The sequence below is a fragment of the Pseudophryne corroboree genome, chromosome 2 (assembly GCF_028390025.1).
Source record: "Pseudophryne corroboree isolate aPseCor3 chromosome 2, aPseCor3.hap2, whole genome shotgun sequence".
In the NCBI taxonomy this organism is placed as follows: Eukaryota; Metazoa; Chordata; class Amphibia; order Anura; family Myobatrachidae; genus Pseudophryne; species Pseudophryne corroboree.
In genome coordinates this window covers 452,330,182-452,357,935 of record NC_086445.1, presented here as the reverse complement: position 1 = coordinate 452,357,935, position 27,754 = coordinate 452,330,182, and the positions used below count along the sequence as shown (strand labels likewise).

The window sequence follows — 27,754 nt, the reverse complement described above, 5'->3', positions numbered from 1 at the left end:
TAGGTTTAAGGATTTGAAATTCAAAATGGGCCTGACCGAACCGTTCGGTTTCGGGACTACAAACAGGGTTGAGTAATACCCCATCCCCTGCTGCAGCAGGGGGACTTTGACCACCACTTGCTGAAGACACAATTTTTGAATTGCATTTAACACTATCTCCCTTTCTGGGGGAGAAGCCAGTAGGGCCGATTTGAAAAACCTGCGAGGAGGCACCTCTTCGAATTCCAGCTTGTAACCCTGGTACACAATTTCTATTGCCCAGGGATCCACCTGTGAGTGAACCCAGACGTGGCTGAAAAGTCGAAGACGTGCCCCCACTGGGGCGGACTCCCTCAGCGGAGCACCAGCGTCATGCGGTGGATTTTGTAGAGGCTGGGGAGGACTTCTGCTCCTGGGAACTAGCTGTGGTTGGCAGCTTTTTCCCCTTGCCCTTACCTCTGGCAAGAAAGGAAGATCCCCGCACTCTCTTGGGTTTATGCGACCGAAAGGACTGCATCTGATAATGTGGTGCTTTCTTAGGCTGTGAGGAAACATAAGGCAAAAAAGATGATTTACCTGCCGTAGCCGTGGAGACCAGGTCCGTGAGACCTTCCCCAAACAATTCCTCACCCTTGTAAGGTAAAACCTCCATATGCCTCTTCGAGTCGGCATCGCCCGTCCATTGTCGAGTCCATAGGGCTCGTCTAGCCGAAATCGCCATAGCGCTGGCTCTGGAACCCAGTAGGCCAATGTCTCTTTGAGCATCTCTCATATACAGGACAGCATCTTTAATATGACCCAGGGTCAATAAAATGGTTTCCTTATCCAGCGTATCTATATTGCCCATGCTGCTACAGCGCTACAGACCCAAGCCAACGCTATCGCCGGTCTGAGTAAGGTACCAGTATGTGTGTAAATAGACTTCAAGGTAGTCTCCTGCCTGCGATCAGCAGGATCCTTGAGGGTTGCCGTATCTTGAGATGGCAGCGCTACCTTCTTGGATAAGCGAGTAAACGCTTTATCCACCCTCGGGGAGGATTCCCACCGTATCCTGTCCTTAGTCGGGAACGGATACGCCATAAGAATCGTTTTGGGAATCTGCAGCTTCTTGTCTGGAGATTCCCAAGCCTTTTCAAATAATTTGTTCAGCTCGTGAGATGGGGGAAAGGTTACCTCAGGTTTCTTTTCCTTATACATGCGCACCCTCGTGTCAGGGACAGAGGGGTCATCTGTGATATGTAACACCTCTTTTATAGCAATGATCATATAATGAATACTTTTAGCCAATTTTGGCTGCAACTTTGCATCATCGTAGTCGACACTGGAGTCTGAATCCGTGTCGGTATCAGTGTCTACTATTTGGGATAGTGAACGCTTTTGAGATCCAGAAGGTCCCTGCGGCATAGTGAAAGGCAGGGTTTGACTCCCTGTACACTCCCTGGACTCAGCTTTGTCCAACCTTTTGTGCAATAAATTCACATTTGCATTTAAAACATTCCACATATCCAGCCAGCCAGGTGTTGGCGTTGCCGACAGAGACCTCACACTCATTTGCTCCACCTCCTCCTTAGAAGAGCCTTCCGCTTCAGACATGCTGACACACGCGTACCGACACACCACACACTCAGGGAATTCTCTATCTGGAGACCATTCCCCCACAAGGCCCTTTGGAGAGACAGAGAGAGAGTATGCCAGCACACACCCAGCGCTAATGACCCAGGGAAAAAAGAAAATTACCCAGATAGCGCTTTTAGTATATATCTATATAACACTGCGCCAATTTATGTGCCCCCCCCCCCCTCTTTCAAACCGTGTTCAGCAGGGGAGAGTCCGGGGAGCCAGCTTCTCAGCGGTGTGCTGTGGAGAAAATGGCGCTGGTGAGTGCTGAGGATCAAGCTCCGCCCCCTCAGCGGCGAGCTTCGGTCCCGCTCATCTATTTAAAAAAAAAAAACTGGCGGGGGATCTCTGATATATCACGTAGAGCCCATAAATGCCCTGATTTTGCCAGCCAGAGGTTTAATTGCTGCCCAGGGCGCCCCCCCCCGCGCCATGCACCCTTACAGTGCCTGCCGTGTGTGTGTTGTGCGGGAGCAATGGCGCGCAGCGTTACCTCAGTGAAGATCCGGAGTCTTCTGCCTCCTCTGAAGTCTTCTTTCTTCTCATACTCACCCGGCTTCTATCTTCCGGCTCTGTAAGGAGGACGGCGGCGCGGCTCCGAGACGAACAGCTAGGAGAGACCTGCGTTCCGACTCCCTCTGGAACTAATGGTGTCCAGTAGCCTAAGAAGCAGAGCCTAGCAGTTAAGTAGGTCTGATTCTCTCCCCTCAGTCCCTCGATGCAGGGAGTCTGTTGCCAGCAGGCTCCCTGAAAATAAAAAACCTAACAAAATTACTTTCTTTCAGGAAACTCAGGAGGGCTCCCTGTAATGCACCCAGTCTCCTCTGGGCACAGTATCAAACTGGAGGAGGGGCATAGAGGGAGGAGCCAGTGCACACCCATATCTAAAGTTCTTTTTAGTGCCCATGTCTCCTGCGGAGCCCGTCTATTCCCCATGGTCCTTACGGAGTCCCCAGCATACTCTAGGACGTAAGAGAAATAAAGTGTATCCACATGCAATAATATGGCAGTAAATTATTCAAAACAAACTTTATCGCAAAAAAAAAAAAGGTACTTTCTGTTGATTCCTTTTCTCTAAATCAGGCTGGGGGAAACTGGACCGAACCAACTGTTGGAAGACGTCTGGATGAAGTGACCACTACCCCAAGAGAAATGGCATTCTACTTAGGAAATCCGCTTACCAATTTCCCACACCTGGTATGAACACCGCCTAGAGTGACGCATCAAAGTCCTCCATTCAGGAACGCTGATAATTTACAAATGCCACTGCCGTGGTGTTGTCCAACTTAATACGTACAGGACGGCTGGCTACATTCTGGAGGTTCTGGGCCTTGGACTCTGGCAGTAGAGAGGTGTCGAAGGACACCCCCGGGAACAGCAGGCGCTGACAAAGAATCAGGTGAGACTTCTTGAAATTCAGGATCCAGCCATGATCCTGAAGTACTTGTACCATGCAATCTAGGTGTACCTGTAACTGTGAAACCAAAACCGGCCTTCATAAGCAGATCGTGGGGAGCAGACCGACATGAAGACCTCCTGGCCTATGATGGGAACTTTGCGGTCTGCGGTTAACCGCAAGGTTAATTGGGGTCACTCTTGTGGGTGACCCCAATTAACTTTGCGGTTAGCCGCAGACCTCAAAGTTCCCATAATAGGACAGAATGGAGCTGCGCTAAGCTCCATTCTAGCCGCTGCGCTCTGCCTGATTGACATGCCAGGAGCACACAGCCAATCAGGAGAGCGCTATGACGTGGCGCTCCCTGACTGGCTGGCGGGATCTTCAGTGACAGCAGTCACGGGGGGTCCCGGAATTCGGGAAAAGGGTTTCATATGTAAACATGGAACCCCTTTAGTGCATTGGACCGGGCTTTTTTTTTTTTAACCCTGTGGATTCTACATGGAACGAAGAGGGCCGATCATCACTGGAAAATAGGTGAGTATTTTGGGCTTTTTTTTGACAAGGGGACCGAAGGGCTCCGTGGGACACTAAGTAAGTATGTGTGTGCGTGTAAGTGTGCATCTATGTTAATTAAAGTTGTACTGTCACGGTGTGTGTGACTTGTTTTTATTTGGCTATTTCTTTTGTTGTAGAACTACAGGTACCAGCGGGCCTGTTATTTCCCCATATGCTGGTACTTGTGGTTCTCCAAGTACCAGCAAGCAGGGAAGGCTTGCTGGGACTTGTAGTTCTACACAAAAGACAATATTCTTTTTTTACACAAACAAAGGCTATCAGCCCCCCCATCCACCGCCCAGGGATGGTTGGGGGGGGATTTGGGGAACAGCCTCGGGCTTCACCCCTGGTCCTTGGGTGCCTGGAGGGGGGGGGGGACTCCTTGATTTAAGGGGTCCCCACTCCTCCAGGGAACCCCGGCCAGCGGTGACTAGTTGGGGGGGGGTAATGCCATGGCCGCAGGGACCTATATAAAAGTGTCCCCCGGCTGTGGCGTTATCTCTCTGACTAGTGGAGCCCGGTGCTGGTTTTAAAAATACGGGGGGACCCCAGTCAATTTCCCCACGGTATTTAAACAACTTGGGCTGGCTCAAAGAGCCCGAGGCTGGTTATGCTTAGGAGGGGGGACCCAACGCAATTTATTTTTATTTTTAACTGTTTAAATACTTTTCATACCGTACGCAATGAAGCTCTGCACGGATCTCACTGATTCGGCCGGGCTTCATTGTGTTATGTCCGGCAGTGTTTTACTAATCACTCCCGTAAAACACTGCCCGACAATACGAATAACATCGACATCGGAAAATATGAAAAACTAAAACTCGGCACCTTAGTAAATTACCTAAAATAATTTCAAAAAGTTGCAGAAACAGACAGCCGATAAAATTAGAGATTAAACTACCACCAATTCGGCAAGAACATGAATCTTAGTAAATAAACCCTCATATCTTCACAGGCTATACCAAGCGTTTTCCCACCAAGAATCGGGTACACCCCTCTACGTATGCACTTAAAGAACACTGGCCTGCTGGGGGTTGCAGTGGGGAGCAGTGTAGGTGCGAAAGCTACAATTTTATTTTATTTAAGTGCCAGCTCCACAGTTTTAACCCACTACCCCATGGTCCAGTGTCCGCCAGCTATAATGAAGGAGAAAGGGCATATTACCACAAATGATACATGCAAATTGAAGATGTTTTTGCGTAGACAGCATATGCAGCTATTTTCCAACTAGTGATCATCTTCATCATCATCATCATCATCAGGCATGCTTGCACCTTCCTATACAAGGTGCAAAAGGTAGGCCTCCTAACAGGCGTGCTTACAGATTAATCTGGCACTCATTTCCAGGAACATGCTCTCACTGAACTTTGCTTATGTGAAAAAGCATCTTCCCACCCCAGTTCCCCCTCTGTCATTGTGCCCAAATTGCATATGACTCAGACTAGCCAAATTTAGTGGTGGCATAAAGAGTATGTTTCAAAGTTCCAAATTGAAATGTGTATCCAGAGGTGACCTTTGCCCTTCAGCACCCTCCAACTGCCTGCTCTAATGGCCCCTACCTACCCACAGTATGTTATGGTAAGCATAAATAAAATCAGCGGATCCCAGGATGGCAGGAAAATTTTAAATGGTGCATATAGTAGATCGGGACCCAGCACACCCTCTGGTGCCAGGTATCCCTTCCCAGTGTCAGAACGGAGTTATCGACAAAGAACAGGCACTGTTACCCTGCTCCCAAGTGCCTTAAGAAGGCTGAGGCATGCTGTAGGAGAAATAAAGAGCAAAATCTCCCTATTTCTAATAATAAACTGAGTCTGGGTGGGGTGAAGGGCTCAGATACGTACGGGGTTCCAGTTTTCAATAATTTAACTATTTACTGCCTACTCATCAGCCTCCCGTCTAAGGGGGTCATTCCGAGATGATCATAGCTGTGCTAAATTTAGCACAGCTAAGATCATTCACACGGACATGCGGGGGGACGCCCAGCACAGGGCTATCCCGCCCCGCATGTCAGTGCCTGCCCCCCCCCCCCCCCCCCCCCGCAGAAGTGCAAAGGCATCGCACAGTGGCGATGCCTTTGCACTTCAAGAGGAGCTCCTGGCCAGCACAGCTTTAGCATGCTGGCCAGGAGCTAATCATCGCTCCCCCGGCCCGCAGCGGCTGCGTGTGACGTCACGCAGCCGCTGTGACCCGCCCCCCGCTCGGTCCTTCCATGCCTGCGTTGGCCAGACCGTGCCCACGAAATGGCTACCAAATGCCACCATTCAGCCCCCCCCGACGCCCAGCGACCGCCACTGCCTGTCAACCTGTCAATCAGGTAGAGGCGATCGTAGCGGCACGACGGCCTTCTGGCATGCGCCGGCGTCGCAGTTCTGACCCGATCGCACCGCTGCGATGAACTGCAGCGTGCGATTGGGTCAGAATGATCCCCTAAACCCATAGCTGTGCAGTGTTCCTCAGATATGGGCAAAAGAGAACTATTAGACATCAAATTCCGTATCATGTGTGCAGTAAATATGTCAAATAATGTCCATAACATCAGGAAATAAAACACTTACCTTTTAACAACAAATTTTATCCGGTTTCCAACCTGAATAATCTTTTCCAGTCTTGGAATTCCATACCAGGATGGGCTTCTAAAAGGGATGTTCTCAGGCAGCCCCTCAACGTACATATCTGTGGGGTTAGCCTCAAACTTCTGGTAAGGTACAGGCATGGGCTCGGTTTTTCCCAAAGCTTCAGCTGCAAACAAAAGACATTAAAAATACTGAACTATAAGCACTAGCATACCTCCCAACTTTGTCCTCATCGAAAGAGGGACACATGCGCGGCGAAGTCGCGCGCTCCCGAAAAGGGGGCGTGGCCTGTGAAAAGGGGGTGCGTCTTCGCGGAGGACCCGCAATCGCGAGCCACGCCCCGTTTTCGTCACTGAGGGGGCATGCCCAGCACTCTGTGAGCTGCTGGCATGCCCCCTCTCCTTCTGTCTCCACTGAATAGACGCTGTGCGCATGTGCATAGCGTCTATTCACCGCTGCTCTGCTAAGCAGAGCAGCGAATGCAGGAGCCTCCCAACTGCTTCATCCCCACCACGGTACACTGTGGCCCGCGGGTGGGACAGTCCCCAAAAAACGGGACTGTCCCGCGAAAATCGGGACAGTTGGGAGGTATGCACTAGGATTAAAGTACAAGGTTAACTGAATTACCACCTCCCTAATATCTCAATACAGAAATGTTGCTGGAAGGAACAGAATAAAATCTTTATTAGCAATCATGAATTTGTTTGAAGATTCATGAAATAAATATGTGTATGAGTAAAGCATATCACTAACATGGGAGAAAACAAAAGCACTTACCAAACTTTTTACTAAACAGCTGATCAACAATTTTTCTTAATTTTGTTATTCTTGCATACCACTCTTCTTTCACTAAAAATAAGCCAGTGAGAAATAGTGTAAAACAGAACATCCAGAAATGACAATGAATATTGTTGTCAAACCTGGTCGTGTACCCCATTTTACAAAAGAATGTAATTCTAACTACAATTCCAACTTAAATAAATGAAACAATAGACAAATAAAGAGGCTATTTCAGACAAAATCTGAGAGCATGACATAGAAATGAAGTCAAATTACCTCCTGAATTTGTTTTTTCAGTGGTCATAGCTTCTATTGTAGTGTTCAAAAGTTCAGGTCTATAAAAAGTGATATTAGAACATTAATATAATTGAAGACATTTGCAGAGCTCAACAATGACACATATAAATTATAACAAATTAGAAACCTCTTTCATTCGGTTCCTTTAATCATTACAAGTCCGATAACAGATCAAGTGACAAATATACAGAATAAATCAATACATATTCGGCAGATGTACAGTAACTGGGCACAAATACAGGTTGACTCAACTATACTTCACAGTAGTGTATGGATTACACATAAGGTTACAGTAGATTAAAAAAGAGGAAGTATAGACATACAGTAGGTTATTAAAAAAATCCAAGAAACCGTAATAATTAATGAGATACTAATGTAACCAGTGGGTGCACCCATATATGTTCAGTCTCCACCATTACATTAAGAGCAAAACCTGTGTAATGTAATAAATTATATTTTCCTACATCCGACTACTGTTGGAATATGTGCAACCCTGGAACATACAGGGATAGATTTATCAAAATTCGGAGAGAGATAATGTGGAGAAAAATAAATTACCAACCAATCAGCTTCTGGCTGTCATGTTACAGGCTGTAGTTGAAAAATGACAGTTAAGAGCTGATTGGTTAATACTTAGGCTGGTATTCAATCACCAGTGAAGACACATCGGTACAGATGTTTTTTGCATTTTTTACCCTAAAAATTCTCCCCGAAAACACACAGGTTCAGAGAAACTTGTGTGTTCTTGGTAGAAACAGCCCTATTTTTGGACGAAAACGGGGGTGTTTTCTGGGATTTTGCTTTGCCTGCCTGAGGCAGGTGAGACAATATCCCAGATAAAACGCAGCTCGCGCCTGCTTATCGGGGCTAATGGTATAGACCCTGGCGACACAATTACCCACTTTAATTCTCTCTCAGCTCTGATAAATCTCCTGCTTAGTCCCTGGTCCTGGAAGATTAGAAACCCATTCATATGATCAGTCATGAAAGTGCTAACTAAGCATATGAACCCAGAAAGTCTTTTTTGATAGATTATTACCTGAAAATCTGAGTAACATGCTTACCAATATTTACCACAGGTCATGCTATGCCTGTACAGCAATTTGTCTTTTCTACAGGTTCCAGAACAATATAGAATTTAGCTGCTCATCTGACAGGAAATGCATTCTGACATTATATTTGTGTTTTTATAGGTTATAGGTATAGGACGCCTCATAATCTCAGAGAATACCAATAATATTATTTATACACTATAGCACTTTTCTCCCAATAGGACTCAAAGTGCTCACTGCCTGGTGGATCTACCTCATAGTGAAAATGTGTATATGAAACATATAATAATTGATTTTAAACTATAATTTAAATGATTAATTGTATATTTAAATGTAATCCCCAAGTGATGTTCATACATTTATAATCTCCTGTAAAGGGTGTGGTATAAAAAGTCTACATTCAAAATGTCGACACCAAAATGCCGACATGTTCTGAATGTTAACAGTCTGAATGTCAATATGGATGTTAGGGCAACAGAAGAAATGTGGACATTCACAAATGTCGACATGGGCAAAATATCAATATTTAACACGTCGACACCAGGTGTCAACAGTAGCATACATTTTCTGCATCCTTTACCCTAAAAATAACACTAAAATGTACGGTCAGCAGTCTGGTGTGAACTTGTTACATGTCGACATTATGAACATGTCAACTTTTCTGGCTGTCAAGATTCTTACCGGATACCCCTGTAAATTATATCACTGTACCAGTGTCTCAATAGATCTCTCTTGCTCACTGTTGCTGATAAACATAGAGGAGATATACACAGTAGAATTGAAATAGCAATAATTTAAAAAGGCAAAACCAGGTTGGTTTTACCTTTTAAATGATTGCTACTTTCAAACATCAGGCAGACTCTCCGAGAACCCGCAGATACTTGCAGTTGTATTTTAAGATTAATTGTCCTTTAACCCTTTTGCTGCTGAGGGGTTTCTCACCCCTGTGCTGAGGCCATTTTACAAAGTTAGTGCTCATCACATTCCAACATCAGTATCACGGATTTTAATAATAACAACAACAACAACAACAACAACAACAACAACAACAACAACACTGTGCTATATTGTATGGTGCTCACAGGTGCTAATTTGTTAGAGGGAATTTGCCTCTTTCATCTGTGGATTACAGATGAAATTTCAGGTGTGATAGGGCACCTAGTACCCCTCTAAAAACATACGGAAAACAAAAGCTTTTATGTAGTCACAAAATTTGAAAGCGAGGACACCATCTTTCTATATTATAGTGTTGGGGATATAGAGGGACTTAAAGTCCCTCTTTCCACCATTTTAATTAATTACTTTATTTGCAACAGTGCTGCCGACACGCATGTGCACACTTCCAATTTTGGCAGGAAATTTTGTTTTGGGGCGAGCTATACCTGCCGCTACAAAGGTCAGGGTAGCTCACTCTCTTCACTGTAGACCTTATTCAGGTTTGTTAGCAAACAAAAAAAACTAATGCACACTAATGGACAAAATCATGTTGCCCTGCAGATGGGACAGATGTAACATGTGCAGAGCGAGTTAGATTTGGGTGGGGTGTGTTCAAACTGAAATCTAAATTGAAGTGTAAAAAATAGGATTTTAATACCTACCGGTAAATCCTTTTCTCTTAGTCCGTAGAGTATGCTGGGGTCATCATAGAACCATGGGGTATAAACGGGATCCGCAGGAGACATGGGCACTTTAAGACTTTGAAAGGGTGTGAACTGGCTCCTCTCTCTATGCCCCTCCTCCAGACTCCAGTTATAGAAACTGTGCCCAGGGAGACGGACATTTCGAGGAAAGGATAATTTTGTTAAAACTAAGGTGAGATTCATACCAGCTCACACCTCAAGCATGCCGCAGAACATGGCATTCAACAGAACACAGGCCAACGGCATGAACAATTTCAGCAACAGGCTGATCAAAACCGTAACACAACATGTGTGTAACCACAACTAATAACTGCAGATACAGTACGCACTGGGACGGGCGCCCAGCATCCTCTACGGACTAAGAGAAAAGGATTTACCAGTAGGTATTAAAATCCTATTTTCTCATAAGTCCTAGAGGATGCTGGGGTCATCATAGAACCATGGGGTTATACCAAAGCTCTAGAACGGGCGGGAGAGTGCGGATGACTCTGCAGCACCGATTGACCAAACTTAATGTCTTCATCGGCCAAGGTGTCAAACTTGTAGAACTTTGCAATTGTGTTTGACCCCGACCAAGTAGCTGCTCGGCACAGTTGCAATGCCGAGACCCCCCAGGCAGCCGCCCAGGATGAACCCACCTTTCTAGTAGAATGAGCCTTCACCGATTCCGGTAACGGCAATCCCGCCGTGGAATGAGCATGCTGAATTGTGTTACAAATCCAGCGTGCAATGGTCTGCTTGAAAGTAGGACACCCAACCTTATTGGGAGCAAAAAGGACAAACAGAGCCTCTGTTTTCCTAATCAGAGCCGTTCTGGCAACATAAATCTTCAAAGCTCTGACCACATCCAGAGATTTTTACTCAGCGAAGGCGTCGGTAGCCACAGGCACCACAATAGGTTGGTTCATGTGGAAAGAGGAAACCACCTTCGGTAGAAATTGTTGACGTGTCCTCAATTTAGCTCTATCTTCATGGAAGATCAAATAAGGGCTTTTGTGAGACAAGGCCGCTAACTCAGACACCCGCCTTGCAGATGCCAAGGCCAACAGGATGACCACTGTCCAAGTGAGGAATTTCAACTCCACCGTCCGTAAAGGTTCAAACCAATGTGATTGAAGGGACTGCAACACCACATTAAGATCCCATGGTGCCACTGGAGGCACAAACGGAGGTTGGATGTGCAACACGCCTTTCTCGAAAGTCTGAACTTCTGGAAGGGATGCCAATTGTTTCTGAAAGAAAACCGATAAGGCCGAAATCTGTACCTTAATTGAGCCCAATTTTAGGCCGGCATCCACACCAGCTTGTAGAAAATGGAGAAAACGTCCTAGCCGAAACTCTTCTGTAGGAGCCCCCTTGGATTCACACCAAGAAACATATTTTCTCCAAATACGGTGGTAATGTTTAGACGTTACCCCCTTTCTGGCCTGAATAAGTGTGGGAATGACTTCACTGGGAATACCCTTACGGGCTAGGATTTTGCGCTCAACCGCCATGCCGTCAAAAGTAGCTGCGGTAAGTCCTGATACACGCACAGCCCCTGTTGTAACAGGTCCTCGCGCAGAGGAAGAGGCCAGGGATCTCCTATGAGTAATTCCTGAAGATCCGGATACCAAGCCCTCCTTGGCCAGTCTGGGACAATGAGGATCGCCCGGATCTTTGTTCTTTTTATGATCTTTAGAACCTTTGGAATGAGAGGAAGTGGAGGGAATACATACACCGACTGAAACACCCACGGTGTCACCAGTGCATCTACTGCAATTGCTTGAGGGTCCCTTGATCTGGAACAATATCTCTGAAGCTTCTTGTTGAGACGACATGCCATCATGTCTACTTGAGGAACTCCCCAATGACTTGTCACCTCTGCGAAGACTTCTTGGTGGAGGCCCCACTCTCCTGGATGGAGATCGTGTCTGCTGAGGAAGTCTGCTTCCCAGTTGTCCACCCCTGGAATGAAGATCGCTGACAGAGCGCTTGTATGCTTTTCCGCCCAGCGGAAAATCCTTGTGGCTTCTGCCATTGCCACTCTGCTTTTCGTTCCGCCTTGACGGTTTATGTACGCTACTGCTGTTACATTGTCCGACTGGATCAGCACAGGCAGATCTCGAAGAAGATGTTCCACTTGCAGAAGGCTGTTGTAAATGGTCCTTAACTCCAGAACATTTATGTGGAGACAAGTTTCCTGACTTGACCATCTTCCTTGGAAGTTTTCTCCCATTGTGACTGCCCCCCAGCCTCGGAGGCTTGCATCCGTGGTGACTAGGATCCAGTCCTGTATCCCGAACCTGCGGCCCTCTAGGAGGTGAGAGCTGTGCAGCCACCACAGGAGTGATACCCTGGTCTTGGAAGCCAGGATTATCCTCCGGTGCATGTGTAGGTGGGATCCGGACCACTTGTCCAACAGGTCCCACTGGAACACTCTGGCATGGAACCTGCCAAACTGAATGGCCTCGTAGGCCGCAACCATCTTCCCCAGCAACCGAATGCATTGATGGATTGACACTCTTGCTGGTTTCAGAATTTGTTTGACCAGACTCTGAAGTTCCAGAGCCTTTTTGGAAGAAAGACTCTCTGTAGTTCTGTGTTCAATATCATTCCCAAAAACGACAACCGGGTCGTCGGAATCAACTGTGATTTTGGCGAGTTTAGGAGCCAACCATGTTGCTGAAGAACTGTCAGGGAGAGTGCAACGTTTTGCACCAACTGGTCCCTGGATCTCGCCTTTATCAGGAGATCGTCTAAGTATGGGATAATCGTGACTCCTTGCTTGCGAAGGAGAACCATCATCTCCGCCATCACTTTGGTGAAAATCCTTGGAGCTGTGGACAGACCAAACGGCAACGTTTGAAACTGGTAATGACAATCCTGTATTGCAAACCTCAGGTAAGCCTGATGCGGAGGATAAATGGGAACATGTAAGTAGGCATCCTTTATGTCCACCGACACCATAAAATCCCCTTCCTCCAGACTGGAGATCACTGCTCGGAGAGACTTCATCTTGAATTTGAATTTCTTTAGGTAGAAATTTAGGGATTTCAGGTTTAGGATTGGTTTGACCGAGCCGTCCGGCTTCAGGACCACAAACAGGCTCGAATAAAAACCTTCTGCCTGTTTTGACTGGGGAACCCTGACGATAACTTGATTTTGACACAAATTTTGTATTGCGACGCAAACTACCTCCCTGTCCGGAAGAGAAGCTGGTAAGGCCGATTTGAAAAAACGGCGAGGGGGAACGTCTTGAAACTCCAGCTTGTACCCTTGGGATACTATTTGTAAAACCCATGGGTCTAGGTCCGAACGAACCCAAAACTGACTGAAGAGTTTGAGACGTGCCCCCAACGTCATGCGGTGGAATTGGCAGAAGCCTGGGAGGACTTCTGCTCCTGGGAGTCTGACAACGCTGGTGATCGTTTACCTCTTCCCCTTCCTCTAGTAGCAAGGAAGGAAGAACCTTGGCCCTTTCTGTATTTATTGGGCCAAAAGGACTGCATCTGATAGTGATGCCTTTTCTTTTGTTGTGGAGGAACATAAGGTAAAAAGGATGACTTACCCGCGGTAGCTGTAGATACCAAATCATCAAGGCCGTCACCAAATAAGGCCTTACTTTTATATGGTAGAGACTCCATACTTTTCTTGGAATCAGCATCAGCATTCCATTGGTGAATCCACAACGCTCGCCTAGCTGATACTGCCATGGCATTGGCCTTTGATCCCAAAAGACCAATATCTCTCACAGCTTCCTTAAGGTATGCTGCAGCGTCCTTGATATAACCCAGCGTTAAGAGGATGCTATCCCTATCTAGGGTATCTATTTCAGAAGACTAGTTGTCTGCCCACTTTTCGATAGCACTACTTTACCATGCAGACGCAATGACAGGTCTGAGTAGCGTACCTGTGGTCGCATAAATGGACTTTAACATAGTTTCTTGTTTACAATCTGCAGGATCCTTAAGGGCCGCCGTGTCAGGTGACGGGAGAGCCACCTTTTTAGACAAACGTGACAGAGCCTTGTCCACAGTGGGGGGTGACTCCCACTTTTCCCTATCCGCCAAGGGAAACGGATAAGCTACCGTAATTCTTTTGGGGATCTGAAACTTTTTGTCAGGACCTTCCCACACTTTTTCAAATAGCGTGTTCAGTTCATGAGAGGGAGGAAACGTCACCTCAGGTTTCCTTTCCTTATACATACAGACCCTTTTATCAGGGACAGCCGGGTCCTCAGTGATATGTAGTACCTCTTTAAACGCCACAATCATGTACTGAATGCTCTTTGCCAATTTTGGATCTAATCTGGAATCGCTATAGTCGACACTGGAATCAGAGTCCGTGTCGGTATCAGTGTCTGGCAACTGGGCCAGCGTACGTTTCTGCGACCCTGAGGGGACCTGACTTTGCAATAACATATCTTCTACAGATTTCTTCCATGCCTGGGTCTGAGACTCAGACTTATCTAGCCTCTTACTAATAAGAGCCACATTAGCATTCAAGGCGTTCAACACATTTACCCAATCCGGCGTCGGCGGTGCCGACAGGGTCACCCCCACAGCCGTTTGTGTCCCTAATACAGCCTCCTCCTGGGAAGAGCCTTCAGCCTCAGACATGTCGACACACATGCACCAAACACCCACAGACACACCGGGCATATAGGGGACAGACCCACAGTAAAGTCTGTCAGAGAGACACAGAGGGGATTTGCCAGCTCACAACCCAGCGCTAAATCAATGGGTCTGAAAACACCAAGAATTAAAGCGCTTTTACAATCACATATATATTGCACCAACTGACCTGCCTCCCCCCCGTTTTGCATCCCTGGTACTTGTCAGTGTGAGGAGGACCAGCGTCTCTGCAGCCTGCGGAGAGGAAATGGCGCAGTGAGGAAGAAGCTTCGCCCCCTTCATGGCGCGCTTCTGTCCCGCTTTTTCTGATGTTTATACTGGCGGGGGTTAGGACAGTGCCGTGGCACTAACGTCCCCTCTTGCCAGTGGAATAATGAGGATGATTTTAGCTGCCCAGGGCCGCCCCCCCCCCCCGCACCCTGTAGTGCTGTGTGTGGGAGCTCGGCGCGCAGCGTCTGCCCGCTGCTCGGTACCTCAGAAAATGCCGTCAGTGAAGCTGAAGTCTTTTCTTCGGTTACTCACCTGTCTTCTGACTTCTGGCTCTGAAAGGGGGTGACGGCCAGCTGCGGGAGTGAGCATCTAGGCGTACCCAGCGATCAGCACCCTCAGGAGCTAATGGTGTCCTGTAGCCAGAAGCAGAGCCCTTGAACTCACTGGAAGTGGGTCATATTTCTCTCCCCTAAGTCCCACGAAGCAGGGAGACTGTTGCCAGCAGCCTCCCTGAACATAAAAAAACCTAACAAAAAAGTATTTTTCAGAGAAACTCAGTAGAGCTCCCTGTAGTGCGTCCAGTCTCACTGGGCACAATTCTAAAACTGGAGTCTGGAGGAGGGGCATAGAGGGAGGAGCCAGTTCACACCCTTTCAAAGTCTTAAAGTGCCCATGTCTCCTGCGGATCCCGTCTATACCCCATGGTTCTATGATGACCCCAGCATTCTCTAGGACGTATGAGAAATAAAGCAGCCAGTATTTACCATGCACAGAAACAATATAACCCACCCAAATCTCTCTGCACATGTTACACCTGCAGTGCACATGGTTTTGCCCATTAGTGTGTTTTTTTGTTTTACTAACAAACCCGAATATCCCCTTGTGTATGCATATGCAAGGACGAGCCCCAAGCATACTCTGCAGGGAAGGGGTTAACGTAAGTGTAAGTCTTTCTTCCCAATGGTGAATTGAGAAACAAACTAGTATTTACTAAATTCACACAGGTTTTTTTTATTAGACTTAATACTAACAAATTAATACATATGAACTTTTGATTAGCAATGTTAATATTACATATACATACTTGAAAACAGCCTACACTTCTATTTATAATCAGGTTCATGTTTTGACTCTGACACCACTGTTAGAAATCCATTCCCGACATCTACTGCTTGTTGGGTCAAAAAGAATTACTTCCTAAAGAAGACACTAATCACATAACAACAACATACTTTTTGATGACATATCGTATCCTTTCCCGTGCTAGCAGTATCCTTTCGAGGCGTGGAATTCCATAAGTTGATGGTCTCCTGAATGGGATTCCTTCTGGCAGGCCTTCCACATACAGGTCTTCTGAATTTGACTGGAAAAGGTGATATGGAATGGATACTGGACAACTGACGTTTATGGCTTCAGCTTTTAAAAGAATACATAAAACATAATGTTCACCAACAAAAAAATAATACAATATAAAATAACATTATGAACTAATTAATACTGTTATTACTACCAAGTCATCTCTGTTAAAAAGCTGAGCATATCAACGTACCATACTTTCTTTCAAACAATTCTTCCACCTGCTTTCTTAGCTCAGTAATTCTTGCATTCCACTTTTCTGGGGGGAAGGAAAACAGATACTGAACTTAACATCACACAATAACCAGCTGTTACCCCTAATGAGCACTGGCACAGAGAGATGGGTACAACCCCCCCAGAGCACATGCACCATCTGCCAGAATATAACTGGGAAGATGGCGCTGCCCAGGGAGGAGGGACACGCTTCCCATGGCAAGCAAAATAAAATGCTTAAACAACAACCTCCTCCCAATCACGGCTACGCTAGTACTTTTTACCTGACCCAGGTCTGGTGTCGCTCTCTACAGCCCGGTTATTGACCACCAAGGTTGGCCCTATATGATAGGTCAGGTTTAAGGGGGAGAATCAATTCTTCACTATTGCTGCAAAGTGCCTTAGGGAGTGCTCAGTGGTGATGAGGGGGGTACTTTTTTCAGAACAATACTTTCTTTTGACTGTAAGTTTGGCGACTATCTTTTTTCTACTTGGCTGTTACAAGGAAAATGAGCATACATAATAAACTCTGCACTTACCATGGCTTTGTTTCTAGTTATTCATTTATTTATTTCTTTTTAAAAATTGTGTTTGTTTTTTAGATTTATAAGGGACTACAGAAAAAAAGGGAAGGGGAAGGGAAGTCACACAGGGCCTGATTAAGAGGTGGATGCAGGGACGGCATTGGATGCAAGTTATGGTTACCGCTCTGAGACACAGATCGAAATTAAAATCCATGCAATTTTGATTGGCATTCTGGGTGGTAACTAGTGGGGTGGCCAGCAAGACTCGGATGTGTCACGGTCAGTGACTGCAAGCAGCTGCAGTGACTCAGACGCACAGCAGATGATTAGCGCAGCAGCCCAGGGCATCTCAATAGGAAGGCCGCCAGCTACAGCATTATCATACAAACACAGACACATCGGCAAAAGACGCATTTCGCAACTGCAACTAAAAGAAAACATGTTGTTTGAGTAAGCATCAAATACATATACATTCTGACAAATGAATGCAAAATATATAATAAAAACAGTTTTCATAACAACTTATAATGCTGCCAAACAAACCAAAAAACATTGATTACCTGAGGGTTCTCCCTGCACCTCTCTAATGGGAAACTATAGGACAGAATTTAGGTTGTTTATATAATAAATACTTCTATACTCCAGTTCTTGTGCTGTACTATGCTAGTACTGAATATGAATCATTTTTATGTTTGCTATGTTTTTGTAAAATATATATATATATATATATATATATATATTTATTTAAGTTAAATTAGTTCATAATGGTAAATGTAACATTAATAGTTTAACCATTTGCACTTTGGCTAGCGCAGCTTAATATTTCTTACTTTTAGGTATTCTAGTTAGGATGGCAATTTCCCCTTTGGAAGCAGCTGATGGGAGGTGTTTTTAATAATACCAGTACCTTTTTTCAGATCAGTTGATATTTATATGCACTTCGTTTGCTGTGAAAGACTGAATGTGGATCCCTGCCTGGTCACTTCAAGCTAACCCTCTAAATGTTAGTGTCTGAAGTGAAATAAAGATGGATCCTGTCCTGGAAGACTGGCCCGACTTAGAATTGACCTAAAGACTCTTGGACTATATTGTCTATTGATGGCAAAGGTCCAAACGCGCTATGCGGCACTCCTGCTACCAAGAAAGAATAGGCTAAGTAAGCCATCTGTGACCATTTCACCCTCGAATCAGAGACTAGCAGTACTAACTGGTTTTCACTAAAACCTAAGAATAGGCCTGACTACCTGCTACGGGAATAGGGCAGGAAGGAAAGTTATGCAAACCAAATTACTATCCTTTTACACTCACTTAATACATGATCATGGCTACTTCTGGACAACGTATAAAAATTCCTGGCAGTTAGTATAAAAGTCCAGGGGGTATATTTAATAAAATTCAATTTTGGAAAGCACTTTATAAATCTTCAAAATCGATTCCTTTTGGAGTTTCTAAACTTTTTCAAAAATCCCTTATTTACTAAAAATCGAACTCGATTTGGATTCATGTTTGGAGGGGATTTAGAATTGAATTTATGAAATCCTTTCCTAAATCGAACCTCAAATACCTTGAAATCCCCAGCAAAATAGAATAGAACACCCTCACTGCATCATATTGTTGCAAATGTATCAAATGCACACTAATTAAAGGGGAAGCTCTCTCTTTACATTGTTTATACATGAAAACATAAATGATGTTTAAAATTTTGTAGTTAAAAAAAATTGTCAAAAAAATTGTGTAACTGTATTTTGCATAATTTTTTTGCGTGATTATGCAATAGACAGCAGTAGAGCACAATGTCGAACATTTTTGCAAAATGATATAAAAAGCGGGATTTTAAAACCCACCGGTAAATCCCTTTCTCATAGTCCATAAGGGATACTGGGGTTCACTTAGTATGATGGGGTATAGAAGGGGTCCAAAGGAGCCGTGCACTTTACATTTCTTCAACTGGGTGTGCTGGCTCCTCCCCTCTATGCCCCCTCCCACAGCCAATATAGATAAAACTGTGCCCGAAGGAGAAAGGACATACTTGAGAGAAGGAACATAATAACAATGGGGGTCATTCCGACCTGATTGCACGTTAGGATTTTTCGCTGCGCTGCGATCAGGTCACTACTGCGCATGCACCGCAATGCGCAGGTGCATTGTACGGGTACAAAGCAGATTGTTGATGAGTGATGGATTTAACAAAGAATCCATTCACACAGCCGATCGCAAAGAGATTGACAGGAAGAGGGCGTTTGTGGGTGGCAACTGACCCTTTTCTGGGAGTGTTTGGAAAAATGCAGGCGTGTCCAAGCGTTTGCAGGGCGGATGTCTGACGGCAATTCTGGACAAGAACAGGCTGAAGTGATCGCAGCGGCTGAGTAAGTTCTGAGCTACTCAGAAACTGCACAAAACGTTTTTGTAGTGCTCGGCTGCACATGTGATCGCACACTTGCAAAGCAAAAATACACTCCCCTAAAGGCGGCTATCTGTTCGCAGCACTGCAAAAAATAGCTAGCGAGCTATCAACTCAGAATGACTCCCAATGAGTGGTGAGATTCATACACCAGCACATCATAACATAAAATGACCAGCAACGGCTGGTAACATCAGCAAAACTGAGCATGTAAACTTTAACCAAGAACCTGAAGACAAGTCAATGAACTGAGGCGGGCGCCCAGTATCCCTTATGCACTACGAGAAAGGGATATACCAGTAGGTATTAAAATTCCGTTTCTCTAGCATCCATAAGGGATACTGGGGTTCACTTAGTACAATGGGGACGTCCCAAAGCTTCCAGAATGGGCGGGAATGTGCGTAGACGTCTGCAGCACCGCCTGCCCAAACTTGGCTAGGGTATCAAACTTGTAGAACTTCACAAATGTGTTCTTCCTCGACCAGGTAGCAGCTTGGCATAGTTGTAAGGCCAAGACTCCACAGGCAGCCACCCAGGAAGACCCCACCGATCTTGTAGAGTGGGCCTTCAGAGACTGTGGATCAGGTAAGGCTGCCGACACATAGGCCTGTTGGATAGTCAGCCTAATCCCACGAGCAATGGGCTGCTTAGAAGCAGGACAACCTTTTTTCTGCGCATCATAGAGCACGAACAATGAATCAGTCTTTCTGATCCGAGCCGTCCTTCTGATATAAATCTTCAAGGCTCGCACAGCATCCAATAACTCCGGAGGAGAAGAGGTGCCAGCACTAGACGGGACAACAATTGGTTGATTCAGGTGGAACGCAGTGACAACCTTTAGCAGGAACTGCTGCCTAGTCCTGAGCTCCGCTCTGTCCTCGTAAAAGACCAAGTTGGGACTTTTACGCGATAAGGCCACCAATTCTGAAACACACCTATTAGAAGCCAGGGCCAGTAACATCACCGTTTTCCACGTGAGGTACTTGTCTTCCACTGTCGTCAGAGGTTCAAACACCACATTCAAATCCGTAGGCGGCACAAACGGGGGTTGTATGTGAAGTACTCCTTGCAAGAAGGTCTGGACTTCTGGCAACACTGTCAACTTCTTCTGAGAGAAAATTGAGAGAGCTAAAATCTGGACCTTAATGGAAACCAGACGTAAGCCCTTATCCACACCAGCCTGGAAGAAACGCAAGAAACGTCCCAAGTGGAATTTTGCAGGCAGATATGTGCATTCCTCGCACCAAGAGACATATCTTCTCCAGATAGGATGATAGTGTTATGACGTCACAGGCTTTCTGGCCTGAACCATGGTTGCAATAACCTTCTTGGAAAGACCTTTGTGAGCTAGGATGTTCCGCTCAACTTCCAAGCTGTCAAACGAAGACGCTGTAAGTCCGGTTAGATGAACGGTCCTTATTGAAGATCTTTTCTCATTGGCAGAGGCCAAGGGTCTGCGATGGACATTTCCAGAAGATTCGTGTACCACGTCCTCCGAGGCCAATCCGGGGCAATCAGAATTGCCTTGGTCCCTTGATTCCTGATTCGCTTGAGCAACCATGGGAGCAACGGAATCGGAGGAAACAGGTAGACCAGCCGGTAAGGCCAAGGTGACGTCAGTGCATCTATTGCCCTCGGCTGAGGGTCCCTGGTCCTGGAGCAATGCCAGCGAAGCTTCTTGTTGAGCCGAGAAGCCATCATGTCTATCGGTGGGCAGCCCCACAGGTCGATGATCTGTTGAAACACCTGTTGGTGGAGAACCCACTCTCCTGGGTGGAGATTGTGACGACTCAGGAAGTCCGCTTCCCAGTTGTCCACCCCCGGAATGAAGATGGCTGACACTGCTCTTGCGTTTCTTTATGTCCAGAGGAGTATTTTTGACACCTCCTGCATGCAGGCTCTGCTTTTTGTCCCTTCTTGTCGATTTATGTAGGCCACCACCAGGCAATCCAGGTTCATTGTCCGACTGAACCTGGATTGCCAGATCCCTGAGCAGAGGAGAGACCTGAAGCAGAGCATTGTAGATCGCCCGAAGTTCCAGAATGTTGATGGGAAGTGGGGCTTCGTGGGTTGACCACCTGCCCTGGAACTAAACCCCCTGGGTGACAGCTCCCCATCCTCTCACTCGCATCTGTCGTGAGGAGGACCCAATCCTGAATCCCAAAACTGCGACCTTCAAGCAGGTTTGAGGACTGTAGCCACCAGAGGAGGGAGATCCTGGCCTGAGGTGACAAACGTATTATCCAGTATATCTGCAGATGTTACCCGGACCACTTGCTCAGTAGATCCAATTGTAATGTTCTGGCATGGAACCATCTGTATTGGATGGCCTCATATGAGGCCACCACCTTTCCCAACAATTTTATGCAAAGATGGATGGATATCCGAGTAGGCTGTAGGACCAGTCGGACCATCTCCTGGAGTGTCCTTGCTTTGTCCCCTGGGAGGAACACTTTCTAAGCCACAGTGTCCAGAAACATACACAGGATCAGGAGTCGCTGAATAGGCTCCAGGTGAGACTTCAGTAAATTGAGGACCCACTCATATTGTGACAGCAGCTGAACAGTGCAATCTATATTGAGCAGGAGAAGTTCCCTGGATCTCGCTTTTATCAAGAGATCGTCCAGGTAAGGGACAACATTGACCCCCTGGACTCCTAGTTGAAACATCATCTCTGCCATCACCTTCGTGAAGACCCTCAGAGTTGTGGACAGGAAGTAGGGTAGCGCCTGGAACTGGTAGTGATCGTCCAGTAGGGCAAACCGCAGGTAAGCCTTATGAGGCAGCCAAATTGGGATATGAAGATAAGCATCCTTTATATCCAGCAAAACCATGAACTCCCGTTTTTCCAGACCCCAATCACTGCTCTCAGGAATTCCATCTTGAACTTGAAAACCTTTAGGTAAGGGTTCAGAGATTTTAGATTCAGAATGGGCCTTACCGAACCGTCCGGTTTCAGTACTACAAACAGGTTGGAGTAATAACCCTTTCCTTGTTGTTGTATTGGCACTGGAACAACGACTCGTGACTGAACCAACTACTGGATGGCCAGTAGTAACGGGACTCGTGTATCCTCCAAAACTGGTAAGCTTGATTTGAAAAATCGTTGGAAAGGAGCACTGTCGCGCTCCAGCTTGTAGCCCTGAGAAATAAGGTCCTTTACCCAGGTATCCCAGACGCGGTTAAAAAGACGCAGTCAAGCTCCCACCTCGAGATCCCCTCGGGGTGGGGGGGCACCATCATGCTGAGGCTTTTGTGGAAGCTGCGCTGGTGCTTGGTTTCTGAGAACTGGCAGTAGCTGATTTTCTTGCCTTACCTCTGGTGCCTCGTGTCGCATTGGAGGCACCCCGGGCTCTTGATCGGAACCTGTTAGTCCGAAAGGACTGAGTAGACGGCGCCTAGCCAGCGGGTCTCAGAGGGGAGAAATGTGGATTTCCCCGCAGTGACCTCAGAAATCCACACATCTAGCTCAACCCCAAAGAGCCACTCCCCTGAGAAGAGAATAGACTCCACACTGCACTTGGAATCTGCGTCCCGACAAAGCCCTGCACTCTGACACTGCCACGGTAGTAGTCCTAGCATTGATAGTGCCTATTTCCTTGAGGGAGTCACACAGGATACGTGCAGTGTCTTGAATGTGTTTGAATAGGGTCACCCCCCGCAAGGCCCTCTTGAATTTGAGTAGCCCAGGTATGGATGGCATGAGTCATCCAGCAGCCCGCTATCATATACACCAGCCGCTGTGTAAATAGACTTCAGTGTAATTTCTATTTTCCTATCCCTAGGGTCCTTTAGTGGAAAGTAGCCAAGAGCTGGTAGCACCGCCTTTTTTGAGAGGCAGGAGACGGAGACGTCTACGTCTGGGGGTTCTTCCCAATATTTCCTACTTTCAGGTGTAAGTGGGAATGTTGTAAAAACCTCTGTGTAACCTGATATTTTTTATCAGGATTTTTCCAGGCTTGTTTAAATATGTCATCTAATTCCGGTGAATGAGGAAAAGTGACACTGAGCTTCTTCTGTGCTAGGAAAAACGACTGCGGTACACCCGCATCTTACAAAGGGATTTGTGATACATCCCTGATAGCAAGAATGAAGGGGTCCATACCCTGTGCAGGAGTAGAATCCTCTGCATTAGGCGCTAAATCCTCCCCCTCCTCCTGTATCTCCTCTTCAGATTCTGAGAGCAAATCAGTTAGCCCATGTTTTAGTGGCCCTAAACTAAGGAGAGGGGGCTGTTTATCATCTGCTTTAGCAGCCAGATTTGCAACAGCTTGTTGCAGTTGTTGTGTTGTCTGTTGATTAACAGAGAGCTGAAAAGACATGTCTGCCATCATAGTTTTTATGGCACCAAGCCAGGATGGCTCCTGACCCTCCCCCCCAGTCTCCTCAATAACTTGGGAGGATTGATTGCATTGCTCACATGACAGGAAGCCCACGGTTGAGGAAGAGAATCTGGTGTGACAGACACTGCATAATTGGTGTTTGACCATGTTTACAGTACAACACACAAAAGGTATAACAGCAAGCCTGCCCTTTACTGTATGTGAGGAGACCCAGTGAGAGAGGGACAGCACACCCAGCCTGTCAGACTCAGTAAGACTGCAGGCTAATAAATATATCACAGTAAAGCCGGATTGTTGTCCTATCCAGGACACTATAATGTGTACAATAGCGGCTCTCCCCCTGTTTTACACCCCTGTAGCAGTTTGCTGGGTATCCCGGAGTGCTGGAGGAGCTGTGTGTTCTTGCTGCTGCAGCGCTGGGCAGAGAAAGGCACCAAAATGCCGCTGGTCCCACTCTGAGGAAGCTCCGCCCCCTCTAATGGCGCCAGAGCTTATACTGTTATCTATACTGGCAATGTCTCCTGATAATGTAAAAACCTCACAGTGTATGCTAATTTTTACTCTGCTGCCAGTGTACGCTAAAGCCCCCCTGGGAAGGGTCCCATATGCCGCCCCTGCCATTGCGCCGCACAAAGAACCAGGGGACCCACCCTAGCGGGGCCCCCGGTTTGTACTCACCATTCTTCTCACCTTCAGGCTGCGTTAGGGGTGTGCGGCGTGCTGCGATTGCGACCGCCAAGGCGCAGTGCCCCACAGAACAACAACCTCTCAGGACGGTGGTCTGCAGTGGGGAAGCGTCTCTGACACCTTACAGAGGCCGATAACTGCCCCCCCCCCCCCCCCTTAACTCCCACGGTGCAGGTATGCTGTTGCCCAAACAGTATACCGAAAATAATAGAGTTTAAAATAAACTGAAGAAAAAATCCACTGGAGCTTCCAGAGTGTGCATCCTCTCCCGAGGGCACATTTTTCTAAACTGGCTGTGGGAGGGGGCATAGAGGGAAGGAGCCAGCACACCCAGTTGAAGAAATTTAAAGTGCACTGGCTCCTTTGGACCCCTTCTATACTCCTTCGTACTAAGTGAACCCCAGTATCCCTTATGGATGCTAGAGAAACAAGTCTTTCAAATAAATATATATATATATATATATATTTATTTATTTTTTCTTTTCTAAATCCAAAGATGCATTCTTTTATGGATTGGGTGGCTATATGTGCCTCTTTATACTTATGCTTAGCAGGAGTTTGTGGATTTAACAATGGAGTCAGAAGCCAAGAGCAACAGCCATACCATAAATAACCTTTTTGGGTGGAAGGGGAACAAATTAGAACAATATAGTAACATTTACTATTAGTTGCTTTATTAGCACATACTGGTATCTTACACAACAACCATCCCACTGGCATTGGATGTAGGCATCATGGGTTGAATCAGAATAGCCAGTTATTTCACTCATGTTTTTACATTTCTATATATTTTTCGGCCAAACTGTCCAATATTATGCTCTAGTGCTATCCATTGCACAATAATAGAATACGTTTGTTGTCTATAAGTAGAAATATGTGCTCTATTCAACTCATTAAGCTGCTGATGGTGGTCTGATCGTTGCTCCAGGGTTATCTCAGTCAGGTGGTGAATTGTTTTGTGTAGGTAGGTGCACAACATACCATAACCTTGGATATCCATTACTTTTTAAGTATCCAAAAAGGTATAGGTTTTTCGGTACTTAAAAAGTCATCACTATCAATTTCCTATCATTAGAATAGGATTAGAAGCCAAAATCGAATGTCAAAGATCATTCTAAGCATTTGGGGATTTGAGGTTCGATTTAGAGTTCGATTTCAAATTGAACTTTAGTAAATTAGGGGATTTCATGTTGGTCTATGGGAAAACATCAATGTTTTTCAGAAATTTGGTTTCTATTGGGATAGGACTTGAATCTGCCTTTAGAATCGATTTGACATTCGATTTGGGCTTTAGTAAATCTGTTCAACCCAAATCGAATGGAAATTTAATTGAACAGAATGCCCGATCTCTTGAATCACCAAAACGAACTTTAGTAAATTTTGCCCCAGGTGACTGGGCATCCCTCGGCTTCCCTTAACTCGAATCCTTAAAGCTGCACAATTCCCCTTCCCTCTTTAATTAGCCCTAGCCGCCACCCCCCAAGGGTTAGGGACGGAAGGTATGGGGGGGGGGGGTAAAAATACTTATCCCCTCCGATGTCGGGATACTTCGGTCGGTCATGTGACAGCCGGCATCCCAACTACAGGGATATAGTATGCATTCCATGATAACAAACCTTCACGAGCTAACTCAATTAGACGCAATGTTTTGTAGTAACCCTGTGGCTATGTTTCTGCACAATGTTTAATTAATAAGCATTGCTGTTTGCTTGCACCTTATATGGGTGAGAGCAAAAGCGAGTAACATTTTCATTAATATAATTGTATTAATGAAAACATAATATAATTGCAGTATTTTACTATGAAATTGAATCAGACCCATAAGAAGTACATCTTAAGACAGGAACCTGATTGGTTTCACAATAATGGCAACCAACGGCAACAAGCAATTTAAAGAATGCCAATGACATTAACTGCAAGGGAAGGGAGCTTTTTTCTTTTTTTTTTATAAATCAAGAACTGTATACGTGTTTTATATTACAATGATGATTTTACCAAAACTGTACTAGTAATGTTACATTTTTCACAACTGCATGACAGTTCCACATTCCAGGAATATTTGGGGCTTCCCTTGTTTGCAGAGGCAGGGGGGACCTTATCTTAATGTATATTGAACTACTGCTACACTTTTGTTATCTGGGATAGGATGACGGCATCCATACCTGAACCACATCAACCCCTTACACAGACAATTAATTCTATCAAATTTATTTCCTGGAATGTAGGTGGGCTCAACACCCCCCTATTAAATGTAAAAGGATTTCTTTGTCCCTCAAAATACTTAGTTGACTTGCAAGAGACTCACTGGAAGGCAAATGAGCGCTCAGCCTTACATGAGGGCTGGATTGAAGAGTGCCTTTCTGCCTCTTACCGTTCCAAATCTAGGGGAGTAGCAACTGTTTTCATCAGGCACCTTCCTTACACTACCTTAAATATGGTTTTGGACCCAGAGGGTCGATACATCTTAACAGATTTTCAGATTTATGATGCCAAATTTACATTGTTTCATGTGTATGCACCTAATAGTGACTTACAGGCTATTACTCAGAACATAGTGGGTCATTATGCAGCGATCTGCGTTCATCTTTGAATAACCCCCATAGTACAATAAATTATAATGTAACATTTGGCAGAGACTTTAAGACAGTATCAGAGCCAGCTATCGACAAGTTCCCAATACCATTGAATCGCACAGCATATCTCCCAATTGTCTGCAAACCACTCTTTGGTGGACCCCCCATTTTCGGATTATAACCTTGAGTATTGGGACAACCCCGACTTGTTTTAGGAAAACATCTACAGTGATTAAGGGGGGACATAAATTTATAATGAAATATGTTGCAAAGAGAAATAAGGAAATTAGGTCCCAACATAATGAATTACAGCATTCTATACAGGATTGCCTGCGGAATTACATTTCAAACCCCAATGAAACCACCCACACCAAGTATGTTCAATCTCGTAAATTATTGGACAGCACAGGCCCAATTGAACCTGGATTACACTAAACAAACATATTTTCGCTGAGATAACAAAACAGGAACAGTACTAAGTAATATGACTAAATCCTTTAAACGTAAGCTCCACATGGCAGCCCTTTACGATAGTCACTCCTCTACTCTGCTTACCAAAACTTCAGACATTGCTAGGACATTTCTAGCTTATTAACGTCATAGTTATGGCGCTACCCCGCATGACAGTGTCTGAATGTCTGAGTTAATAGATGAGGCAGCCCTCCCTTGTATTCCCCCGGAACAGAGGGAGGCACTGGGAAATGAAATAACTGAAGAGGAGATTGCTGGAGCTATATCAGCTATGTATTTGAATACATTTCCAGTAGAATTACAATATCATGCTTTAGGAGTTTGTAGTAACAGTGCTTCATGCACTTTTCTGTCATATTAAAACGGAAGCCCCTGCCTAGTTTTAATCAAGCATTTACCTTCCTTATTCTAAAACCAAACAAAGATCTGACCCCTCCCTTTCTCCTACCGTCCTTTTACCTTGCT

General features: G+C 45.6%; 1 protein-coding gene across 3 annotated transcripts in view; it reads right to left on the bottom strand.

Moving 5' to 3' along the window:
• GTF2I (general transcription factor IIi) overlaps positions 1-27,754 on the bottom strand; it is a 282,609-nt gene that overhangs the window by 95,627 nt on the left and 159,228 nt on the right. For all 3 annotated transcript variants that reach the window (XM_063953729.1, XM_063953728.1, XM_063953727.1), the window contains 5 exons: positions 16,271-16,336; positions 15,954-16,137; positions 7,183-7,241; positions 6,904-6,975; positions 6,109-6,292 (listed from right to left, as the gene is read on the bottom strand). In XM_063953729.1, the coding sequence (XP_063809799.1) occupies positions 6,109-6,292; positions 6,904-6,975; positions 7,183-7,241; positions 15,954-16,137; positions 16,271-16,336 (565 nt within the window). The remainder of the gene's footprint in view (positions 1-6,108; positions 6,293-6,903; positions 6,976-7,182; positions 7,242-15,953; positions 16,138-16,270; positions 16,337-27,754) is intronic.